The sequence below is a fragment of the Chrysochloris asiatica genome, unplaced genomic scaffold, assembly GCF_000296735.1.
Source record: "Chrysochloris asiatica unplaced genomic scaffold, ChrAsi1.0 scaffold00144, whole genome shotgun sequence".
Classification (NCBI taxonomy): Eukaryota; Metazoa; Chordata; class Mammalia; order Afrosoricida; family Chrysochloridae; genus Chrysochloris; species Chrysochloris asiatica.
Window position 1 is genome coordinate 1,448,062 of NW_006408662.1, and position 12,622 is coordinate 1,460,683.

At 38.9% G+C, this 12,622-nt stretch overlaps 1 protein-coding gene across 1 annotated transcript in view; it reads right to left on the bottom strand.

The window, feature by feature from the left end:
* PRPF4B (pre-mRNA processing factor 4B) overlaps nucleotides 1-12,622 on the bottom strand; it is a 54,711-nt gene that overhangs the window by 31,032 nt on the left and 11,057 nt on the right. The window contains exons 2-4 of the mRNA XM_006870547.1: nucleotides 11,076-12,272; nucleotides 5,810-5,986; nucleotides 3,114-3,269 (exon numbers count right to left, since the gene is read on the bottom strand). Coding sequence (XP_006870609.1) covers nucleotides 3,114-3,269; nucleotides 5,810-5,986; nucleotides 11,076-12,272 — 1,530 coding nt within the window. The remainder of the gene's footprint in view (nucleotides 1-3,113; nucleotides 3,270-5,809; nucleotides 5,987-11,075; nucleotides 12,273-12,622) is intronic.

The window sequence follows — 12,622 nt, forward strand, 5'->3', positions numbered from 1 at the left end:
GGGCTGCCAAAAGAACCAATAGATCCGTTTTAGAAAATGTGCAGCCAGAGTACTCCTTAAGAGGCCAAGATGGCCAAACTTTGTCTCTCATACTTAAGACATATCATCAGGAGGGACCAGTCGCTGGAGAAGAAAATCATGGTTGGTAAGGTGGAGGGTCAGAGAAAAAGAGGGAGACCCCCAACGAGATGGACTGGCCAAGTGGCAACATTGATGGACTCAAGTGTAGCAACAATAGTGAGGTTGGCCCAGGATGGGGCAGTGTTTCATCCTGCTGTGCATAAGTCGCTATGGATCGGTACCTACTCGATGGCACCTACCAACAACAACATAGTGGTTATGAATCAGGCTACTAACCTCAAAGTAGTTTGAAACTACCAGCTTTTCTCCTCCCATAAAGCTTTATAGCCTCAGAAACCCTATACAGGGTCACTATGAGTTGAACTGACTACACAGCACATAACCAACCACCACCACCAAGGGCAGGGAATAGCTGAGAGTTCATCCAGCCTTCATAGGTCCAGGAAATCTAAAGTCCATGATAATTTGAAATTCTATTCTACATTTTCCGCTTTTTGATCAGGATCCTTCTATAAATTCTCTGATCAAAAGGTTCAAAAATGGAGGCTGGCTGGGTATCATTCAGTTTAGTACCATGTCAAAGAGGCAATTAGCAACAATTTAATTTCTTCCTCTTATTCCTGACACAACAATCATGATAAATGGAGCAAAGACTGAATTTAACAACTTCATTTTACATAGATCCACTATCAACAGTCATGGAAGCAGCAGTCAAGAAATCAAACAATGTATTGCATTGGGCACATCTGATGCACAAGATCTCTTGAACGTGTTCAAGAGCTAAGATGTCAGTTTGAGGACTAAGGTGCACCTGACCCAAGCCATGGTACTTTCAATAACCTTATATGCATGTGAAAGCTGGACAGTAAATAAGACAGGCAGTAGAAAACTTGATGTATTTAAGTTGTGCTGTTGAAGAAGATTAAAGTACCACAGACTGTCAGAAGCACATAAATTTGTGATGGAAGAAGTACAGCTAGAATACTACTTAGAAGCCAGAATGGTAGGACTTGGTCTCTCCTACTCTGGATATGTTATCAGGAGTGGCCAGTCCCTCGAGAATAATGTCAGGCTGGGTAACATCAGAGAAAGAGAGGAAGACCCTGAACAAACGGATTAGCACAGTGGCAGAAGCAATGAGCTCAAAGGCAACAATTTTAAGGACGGCACAGGACCGGGAAGTGTTCCGTTCTGCTGTGCATGGGATCACTATGACTTAGAACCAACAATTCTGACTCTCCTTCTCTTGCTCCTAATGAATAGAGATATATTGTTGCTACTTGCAAACTTTAGCAATCCAAGGCACTTATACAATGAACTAAGAGGTAGAGTAAAAACACTAAACACGTTATTTGACAATTAACTGGGATGACCCAAGAAACTGTGACCTTAAACCTCCAATCGAATGACACAAACCCCATGAGGTGTTTGGTTGTACAGCTTCAGAAGCTTTTTTCTTTAATTTGGTCATGGTTATAAATACATTTATCACACTTTTGCCAATTCAACTTTTTACAAGTGTATAAGCTATTGAAAGAAATTACACAATTGGCTGTGCAGCTCTAACCCTAATAGCAAATTTCCATCACCGTTAACCTGCCACTCCATTCCCATCTCCCTACTGCCCCTGGAAATCACTAATAAATGTTGTTTTCTGTACATTTGTCTTTTCTTGTCTTTTTATTAAATGAGACAATAGCTTCTTTTGTGATTGATTTAATTCACTCAGCATAGCACCTTCCAGTTCCACAAATACCATGTACCAAGACTGGTTTTCCAATTGGAAGTACAGTATTCCATTGTATGTACGTGCCAGGTTTTGTTTATCTAGTCATTTGCTGACAGGCATTTAGGTTGTTTCTACCTTTTGGCTATTGTGAATAGTGCTTTAGTGAACATTAGTATACAAAGTCTGTTTGAATCTCCACTTTCAGGTCCTGTGGGTATACACCAAGAGTGGTTTTGCTGGGTCATATGGTAGTGCAAGTTTTAGTTTTTTTGAGGAACTGCCACAATTGTCTACAATAGCTGTGCCATTTTGCATTCCCTCTAGTGATGGAAAAGGGTACCAATTTCTCTACAGCCTCTCCAACATTTTATGTTTCATTTTTCATTTAAAAAAACTAAGCCACCTTAGCGGGAGTTCAACAGTATCTCACTATGGTTTAATTTGCATTGCTCTGATAGCTAATGATGGTGAGCATCTCTTCATGTGTTTGGTGGTGGTCATTTGAATGCCCTCTCTGGTGAATGATGATTCCCTTTATTCATATTTCTAAGTTGCTTCTTTTTCCTGGTTTGGAATGCTAGCAAGAATTTAACTTTCCTGTGCCTTAATTTTCTCCTTGTCTACTTCATGGCAACAAAACTAGAATCAAAAGGGAAGAACAGCAATGTCTCAGAAAGAGTCATGGCTGACTTTTGTCAATTCTTTAGTAAAGTCACTTAACTTCTCTTTCTCTGTTTTCTCACCTATAAAATGAAAGGGTTGGGAGAGGTTAGAAAGTTGTTCCTTCTGCTGGATCATACAACCCTCTGAAATCTAGTGAAAGCTACAGATCCCTTTCTCATCAAATTGCACATGCAAACCTTTGCATATGATCTGAAGGGGTATCTCACTGTACTTTAAAATACTAGTGGTCTCTTTCATTTATCTCCCAAAGAACTCCTGTCTCCAGTTTTATTTACTTCTGAGATGTTGCATTTAGACAACCAAGTCTGCACTTAAAGAGGAAAGTGTCAAGAAAAGGATGGCCCAATATTCACTCTAGCCAAAACTGAAACCTTAAATCAGAAAGACCATTACCTCTCCTCTGATTAACATAATACCCACAAAAGTTAAATTCAGGACCAAATTCGTGAATTCACTTAGGATACTGCAGTGAAAATTACTTAAAGATTCCCAAGTAACAGTGTATCTCTAAACAGAAGAAAGGACTTGTCATGAAGTGAAAATTACTAAAAGATTTCCAAGTCAACAATTGTGTTTCTAAATGGAAGAAGGAACTTATCGCAGGAAAGTCCGTTCTTACTCATCATCTGAAGAAGATTCTTGCTCAACTTTCATTCCTTCAGAAAGACTCCCTTTAAATTTATCTTCCTTTACTTTGCTTCTGCTCCTCCGCCTCCGGCCACCTCGGGATCGAGACCGCCTCCTCAAGCGTGATCTGCTCCTCCGGCCTCTGTCTCTATTTGAGCAGAAAAAAACCCAAGAAACGTGTTAAAAAGAAAAATGGAAATAATAGAATTTAATGTAGTAAATTCTGTGGGATAAATATCTACTGTCTTTTGTCTTCTGAGCAACAAAATGTACATACTCATGTGCTGGATACGTGCTTGTTGGGTTGATGCTGTTGGTAAGTGCTATCCAGCTCACAGGGAGCCTGTACTGTACAGGGTTCCCAAGGAGTAGCTCATGGGTCCCAACTGCTGACCTTGTGCTCAGCCAACAGCACCACACCAGTTATCTTGAGCACTAACTAGTGGACTTCTTTCTGTCTGACCAGTTGAGTTGTATCTCTGATTACCACGAGTCACTTGTGCTTGTTCTCTAATCTGTTGATGCTGCCAGCTACACTTAAAAATACACGATTATGTAAACTGATGAAACACAAGTGTTAAAAGAAGTTCTTTCTATAAAAACTATAGGGATAAAACACAGAGTGATTGCCAAAGAATGAAGGGAAAGGAGAAAATAACCACACAGGACACAAACAAACTTCTAGGGTAATGAAAATGGTCTTTTTCTTGATAGTGCTGATTATGTAACTAATGTTTAAACTTCAGATAATTTTACTGTACATAAATGTTACCTAATAAAAATCCAAAGCTCTGAATATGGTTCTCAGACATTTGTACAGATGTCAAGTGTCCTTGTTGTATGTTAAACAAAGAGAAGATGATGTACTTCAAACACTAATGATGTTTATGTTAGAAAGACATGGTGCTCCAAACAGATAAGGCCGTGGGCCAATATATCAAAGAATTGCCAAGTTCCCTGTTAATGTAACATGTAGTTAACATTTATATAATTTCTTCTGAAATCTCACTAAAATGCCGAGGGAACAATTATTTTTTAAAAAAAGGTAGGCACAGAGAATGAAGAGATCAATGGTTGTAACAAAATTTTGAAAACATAAAAATTCGATGGAAGAATAGTTAACAGATGAAATGAAGCTAAATGTTAAGTCCAGTAGGAATAGACCAGTAAGCAAGAAACAAGTTATGAATCCAAGACACCAATATCCTCTGAAGGATGGAGCAGGAGATATAAGCAGAAGCAGAGAACAGAAAACTAGTTAAAAGCCTATAAAAGGAAGAGTTAAGACAGCTATCAAAAGGGTAACCCTTCACATTTTGAACAGAACACTTACACAAGGGAGGCACTGAAGTGAGAAACCGCATAATGAAGGATCACATGGTGGTGGTGATGTGCCATGGAGTCGGAACCGACTCATAGCGACCCTGTGTAGGGTTTCCGACGCTATAAATCTTTATGAGAGCAGAAAGCCCGATCCTTCTCCCTTGGAACAGCTGGTAGTTTCAAACTGCTGACCCTTAAGTTACCAGCCCGATTTGTAACCACTATGCTACCAGAGCTCCGCATAATGAAGGATTACATGGTAGTCTCTCTATATAACCATCAATGACCAGCACTCGGGTGGCAGCCAAACCTGTATTCCACGGTGGATTAGAAGAGTCTGGAAAGTTTACCAGTCCAGGACAGCCACCTGCCACTGGGTGTCCCAAACAGTTAAGCACTTGGCTATTAACCGAAAGCTTGGCAATACGAACTCACCCAGAGATGCCTTGTAAGGAAGGACTGGCAACTTGCTTATGGAAGATCACAGCCTTGAAAACACTATGAAACACTTCTGCTGACACACGTTGCCAGGAGTCACAAGTAACTCAGCAACTAACAAGTCAACCAGAGTGTAACTCACTAGGGGAAGAGTTCTACACATGTATACAAGGAGCTCTGGCTTTCAGTTAACTAAAGGTTGGAGTTGGAAAACAGCAGCTGCTCCTTAGAGGAAGATGTGACAATCTGCTTCTGTAAAGATTGCAGCATTGGAAACCCTAGCGGGCAGCTATACTTTGTCCTGTAAGATCGCCGAGTCAGAATCGCCTTGACAACACATAATGCCACCACTAGTATATAAGCATCCACTCAGCTTTCTTATGAGTGTGCTATATTTATATATTATACACTTCAAAAAAACTGTTACAAGACTGATAAATACCCATTTATATTTTAAATTAAAATACAGTATTTACTGTAGATATAGATATTTTTTAAATTACTTGTTTAAAAAAACAAACTTCTTGACTTGCCAACCAACCTCAATGTTTGTTTGCTCAAGATAAAACAGTTTCTACTACAAATTAAGACTTCTTTTTTAATCTGAAGGGTTAATAAAGTATTGCTTTACAGAACTATAACTATAAAATGACAGGAAACTGGGCTATATTTTTACCACCCTCTGATCTATCTTGATAGTTAAAAAAAACCTGTAAGCCTAAATCGCAGGGAAAACTATGTAGGAGAAAAATCAATGCGTGTGAGCTCCCTTCACATGCTGGTAAAAGGAACCCATGTGGGATCACAGCTATTACAGTCTCTCACAGGAAAAATGGCTTGCAAAAAAAAAACGTACCAAAATAATATGACACTTCAAAAATGTTCAGTTTCATGATTCAAAAAGGTAACCGTGTGATGTATCTTTACCTTCTCCGAGGAGACCTGCTTCTTCTTCTTGGAGACCTGCTACGTCGGAGTGGGGACCGAGATCTCCTCCTAACTGGAGATCTACTTGCTCTTCTTCGGGTTGGAGACCACCTATTGATTGGGCTGGCATCTTTTGATCGTTCCCTTCTACTGAGGATATCATCTCGAGGTCGCGTTCTTAAGGGGACCAAATGCAAGTTAGTTTAAAAACAAATCAAACTAAATGATTTTTTTCCCACATCTAATGAACATCTCAGGAAAAGGTACAGAAACCGATAGATTAGTAAACAACAATGAATGAATTTCAGAAAACAAAACAAAACAAAACAATTTAGAATACATTGATATGTTGGTCTGTTTCCTTATGTCTTGAAATTTGAAGACTTATTGACGATTATTCATTATTGTTAAAGTCAATAACCCAATTTTAGATGAACAGGGCAAATAAAACATACCCAAGTGAACAATATTATTGCAGTTCCTCAATCTGAAGGCTTTTTTTCTTTTTACATTTTGACAGTTCTATAATTGATAGTCTTATTGAAAGGAACTCTGGTAGCGTAGTGGTTACAAATCGGGCTGCTAACTTCAAGGTCAACAGTCTGAAACTACCAGCTGTTCCACAGGAGAAAGATGAGGCTTTCTGCTTCTGTAAAGATCTGCAAGCTCGGAAACCCTGTGCAGGGTCACTGTGAGTTGGAACCAACTCCACGGTACTCAACATCGATAAGGTCAGTTCATTAAGGATAATGGTGATGGTTATGTGCCACGGAGTCGGTTCTGATTCAAAGACCCTGTACAAGGTTTTCAAGGCTGTAAATCTTTACAGGAGCAGAAAGCCTCATCGTTCTCCCACGGAACAACTCACAGTTTTGAACTGCTGACCTTGAGGTTTAGCAGCCAGACTTGTAACACCAAGCTTGGTGGTGGTGGAGGTGTGCCGTGGAGTCAGTTCTAACTCATAGCAACCCTCTATAGGGTAAATCTTTGCGGAATAGAAAGCCTCATCTTTCTCCTGTAGAACAGCCGGTAGTGTCAAACTAGTAACCTTGAGTTTAGCATCCCAACTTGTAATAACCATGTTACCAGAGTTCCTTAACGCTAACCTTAGAATTGAGCAAATATAGTATTTCCTCTCAGTTTCTTACTCAAAGTTGACTTTCACAAGTACCTTTCAATGAGTTTTATTCGTTTTGAAAAATAAGTTTCAGAAATTGCTTAGTGTTGTTGCAGATTTAGACAGGACTACTTGCTGACAAGGTTGGCGGTTCAAGCTCACCAGCTTCTCCTCAGAAACCCTATACGGGGTCGCTATGGGTCGGAATCAACTCGACACACTTAACAACAACAACTTGCTGATGGGTAAGCACTGGACTACTAACCACAGGTCAGTGTTTCAAACTCACTAGTCACTCCTTGGAAACCCTATACAGGGTTCACTATGAGTCAGAACTGACTTGATGGCACTTAACAAATTCACTCTGAATGGAGTCCTGTAGGATAAACACTAGACAGCTAATGACAAAGTTGCCAGTTCAAACCCACCAGCATCTCCTCAGAAACCCTGTACAGGGTCACCAACAGTCGGAAATAGATTCAATGGCATGTAACAACATTCACCCCGAATAGTTCAGGCCAGCTTGTAAGAACTCAAACGACATATTGCATTATGCAAATCAGCTGCACAAGACCTTTTTAAACTGTTGAAGAGCAAAGATGTCAGCTTGAAGACTAAGGTGCGCTTGTCCCAAGGCATGATATTTTCAATAACCTCTTATGGTGTGAAAGCTGGACAGTGAATAAGGAAGACCGTAGAAGAATTGATGCTTCTGAGTTATGGTGTTGGAGGATAATATTGAAAGTGCCATGGGCGGGCTGTCAAAAGAACAAACAGATAGATCTGTGTTGGAAGAAGTGCAGCCAGAGTACTCCTTGGAGGCCAGAATGGCCAGACTTCGTTTCTCATACTTTGGACATATTGTCAGGAGGGTCCAGTCGCTGGAGAGGGATATCATGTTTGGTAAGGTGGAAAGTCAGAGAAAAAGAGGAAGACCCCCAGTGAGATGAATTGGCAAAGTGGCAATGGGCTCAAGCACGGCAAAAATTGTAAGGTTGGCCCAGGATGAGGCAGTGTTTTGTTCTGTTGTGCATAGGGTCTTTATGAGTCGGTACTGACTCAATGGCACCTAACAACAACAATATTAAGTAACAATTGTTGTTGTTAAATGCCACCAAGTTAGTTCTGACTCAGAGACACCCTATACAGGGTTTCCGAAGAGAAGCTAATGTGCATGAACCACTGACCTTGGGGTCAGTAGTCTAGTGCTTATCCTACAGCATATGAGTTTAAATTTTTCCCATTGAATAAAAACATAAACACAACCCGCCTTACATTTTTTGAACATGATGTACAGAAAACAAACAATCTTTCTCTGACCCAAGCATACACACTTTTCTAAGCAAAGAGTGGTAAAAGTGTTGATGGAGTGTTTTTACCTGCTTAAATGCAATAAAATTTAGCATGTTCACCCTTACTAGTGATCTAGGATATCTAGACAAGAAGTAGCAAAGTGGTAATATGCAGTATTATGGTTAGTAAAGGTTTGTGGGAAAGGATAGTCACCAGTCATGGAAATAGAGATTGGTGTAACTTTCTTGATAGAAAACCTGGCAGTAACATTCTAAATCTTAAAATCTAAATGTACAAACTCTTAGACTTTGTAATTCTACCTCTAAGAGTCCATTCTATGAAGAAATTCAACACATAATCAATGGATATCTTTACATACAACAGTGAAAAACTGGGAGCAAACTACCATGTTTTAACAAAGGAATGATCAAGCAAACTACAGTACATGTACACTTTGAAACGCCACGTTGCTCTTACAAAGAAAGAAAAAAGTATGTACTGTCAGAAAAGTGTTCCATGAAAAAGTAATGCCTATCAAAGGAGCTCTGGTAGCGTAGTGGTTACGTATCGGGCTGCGAAACTCAAGGTCAGCAGTTCGAAACTACCAGTTGTTCCGCGGGAGAAAGATGAGGCTTTCTGCTCCCGTGAAGATTTACAGCCTCAGAAACCCTGTACAGGGTCACTATGAGTCAGAACCGACTCCACAGCACATAACAACAACAACAATGAAAGTATGACACCATTTTTGCAAGAAACAATTTACTACATGATTAAACGTACAAAGAAAAGGGAAGAGATGGAAAGAATTTTTATATGCTTCCTGTGCAGGATAATACATACACTAGATTGCAAAGTCGATCTGAACCGCAAGGTTGGTGGGGTTCAAACTCACCAGCTGCTCCTCTGAAACACTAAATAGGGTAGCTATGAGTCAGAACCGACTCCACGGCACATAACAACAACCACTTCTATACATAAAAAAATATTTTTTGTTTCAAATGCTCAGCTCTAGACCTCAGTGAAGTCCTCAAAATTTCCTCTTCAAACTACTAGGAGAATGAAACACTTCAGAAAACAGAACTAACAATCATCACACTATCTCAGTTTACAAAGCTAACGGAAAAAGAGGGCTCATTTAAATTCACTAAATCTCTAAGGTGCTCTGTAGTATAGGGTTAAGAACTGGACTAACTGCAGGTCAGTTCAAACCCACCAGCCGCTCCATGAGAGAAAGGTGAGGCTGTCTGCTGCCGTACAGACGGACAGCACCAGAATTCCAAGGAGCAGTTCCACTTTGTCCTGCAGGGCAGCTATGAGTCAGAACCAACTCAACAGCAGTGGCTTTCGTTTACAGAAGCAAATAGTGAGTGTCTGTTAAGATACAGCACTTTGAAAACAAATCCACTGTCATCTAGTGAATTCTGACTCATAGTTTCCACGGCTGTTAGAGAAGCAGACTGCCACATCTTTGTCCAGCAAAATGATTGGTAGGTGTGAAATGCCCACCTTTCAGTTCACAGCCAAGAACTTGAACCACAGTGTCACCAAGGGTTTTTACTTTGAAAAAAATCCTTCAAATTTCTCTGAAACTGACATAAACACCAACAAGTGTTAGTACAAATATAAAGCCTACAACTAAATCATGCTTCTGCAGCGTTGTAAGCCATGTGAAGTGTTTTAATGAACAAAACTTGGCTGATAATTTCAAGACACATAATTATTGAATATGAAGAAGGGTTTAAAAAACCAGTTTCCCATACACTTTAGACAAATCTAATAGTTTTTATAAACCGGCCTTTTGTATACCTTAATTAGATCCCAGGTAAGTGTTACAATCTCTTCAAACTTAATCATTTAGAAATATTAATCTACATAACATATGAAAGTAAATATGAATGCCTCTCTCTCTCAGGAATTTGTGAGAGTTTATGAGAAAAGAACTCTGATATACTGAACTTTTATAAATATAAGTTATTACTACTATGGAGTCCTGGTATGGCGCTGTGGGACAAAGCACTAGAATGCAAAGTCAGTTTGAACAGCAGGGTCAGCAGTTCAAACCCACCAGCTGTTCCTAGGAAAGCCTATGCAGGGTCACTATGAGTCGGAACAAACTCAATGGCACTTAGCAACAACATTACGACTATGCAGTACTGGTGTGGTACCATAGGATAAGCACTGGACCACAATGTCGGTTTGAACTACAATGTCATCGGTTCAAAGTCACCAACCGCTCCTTAGAAACACTATACAGGGTCGCTTCGAGTCGGAAACAACTCAATAGCAGTTAACAACATTAGCACTACTGGTGCAAAACAAAATTAATTTCTTGTTCTCTTCTTCTTAAACATTTTAGGAGAGAGCACTTTTTCATTAGTAGTCCAGCACAGAACCTGGACTCAAAAATCACCATTTTAAATTTAATTACAGTTTTAGGGCTAAAAAACATGTTAGCTTGAATCTGTATTGTTCAAATTCAAAATTTTACCAATGAAAGAGAAACACCATGGACAGATCACAATTCTTAAAGCTACAAGTTTCTGCCTACACTGTTTAATACGTATTCCCACATCCCCCAATGAATAGGGGTACACAGATTTACCAACCAAAGTACTTGGATTGAAAGGAATGATTAGCAAACCAGATATACTAAATTAAACCCAGAAATTAAAATACTGGTTCTGTTAACAAGCTCGATATTTGTAAAACACTCCGAATCAAGATACTCACTGACAAAAAGTATAGCTATTAATATGCTTCATGGACTAAATTATACATAAAATTGTTACCTCACTCTTAATTGTCCACAAGTTCTAGTTTCCCCTTTAACATGTAAAGGAAATATTAACAAGTTACCGTGGAGAAGAAAGTCGCCTCCTGTCTGGTTCTCTTCGTTTTCTTTCCAAGGACCGGCTCTTAGCCCTTCTAGGAGACAGAGTTCGAGAAGGTGATTTGCTCTGCTTTGATCTTCTATCATTTAGAAGAGGAGATCTACTCCTTCGTGACTTATCACGCTGTTTTGGAGATAAGCTTCTTCTTTTAGGACTCCGGCCAGGTCTTCTACTGGGAGACCGATTTTCTTTCCCGGAAGAAGCATCTTTAGAGGGCGACTTAATTGGCTTCTTCTCTTTTTCAGTTTCTGAGCGTTTTGATTTTCTTTCTTTGGACCGTGACCTTTGGTCTTTGGATTTACCTCTTAAATCAACTGGGGATCTAGATTTTTTGCCTCTATCACGACTTCTACTTTCATTTATAATTGGGGACTTTTTCCTATCTTTTGACTTAATTTTATCTTCAATTTTAATTTTATCTTCAACAGGAGATCTGGGCTTCCCAATTTTTTCTTGAGATCGTCTTCTAAGGGTAGGAGATTTTGATTTTCTTGCTTGATCTTGAGATTTACTTCTTTTAGATGGACTTTTGGACTTTTTCCTCTCCTTTGATTTGCTCCGAGTTGTTTTCTCTTTAACTATTTCAATACCTCCCTTACTTTTCTTTTTATCAGACCTATGTCTAGTCCGTTCTTTGGATCTGCTTTTACTTCGCTTTTTTGCACTATTTTTATTGTCCACAAGTTCAAGTTTTCCCTTCGCATTTGATGATCTAGTACTAGATCTATTTCCATTTCTTGCCTTTTCATGAATCTCTCCTTCTTCTTCAGAGCCAGACTCATAGCCTTGTAGTATCAGCCCCATCCCAGATTGGACCTTTCCTTCCATTAACTCATTATCAAGTTCAGCTTTTATCAAGGCTCTCTGTTTTTCCAAATCTTCTAGCAAAGCTAAATCATCAAGTTTAGTTCTTTTTGCAGGAGACATGCCTTCTTTGTCAGAAGCATCAATAAGCTCTTTTCTTTTGTGTTTCTTATGTTTATGCTTATGTTTATGTTTTTTATCTTTGTCTTCTTCTGAGGAATGTTTATGTTTCTTATGTTTACTTCTATGTTTATGCTTCTTCTTTTTGTGGCGAGTGTGTTTATTTTGAGATTGGTCTTCTGATACTTCTCCATTTTCTTCATTTACACTCTTTTCAGAATTATCAGCATCTTCCATCCTATAAATGTATCAAACACATTATTAAAATCGTTTATCATATATTCAAAGTTATTAACAACATAATACTAATATCTCAATATTATACATGTAATTAGATAGTCATTAAAAATTTCTCAGGAGAATTTCACGCATTTTTCCCCCAAAGAAAGCACAACGACAACAACTGAGCTGGGAGCAACTGAGCTTATATATAAATAACCTTCATTGGTTTCTAACGGCTGAAACCACATTATTAAAAATGTTAGAGAAAATAAACTATTAAGAGTTAGTAGAAGGAAATCCAAATCAGTTATGGTAAAACCTTATTAAAAAGCTAATATAGACTTAGTTAAAACAGCAAACTGATTT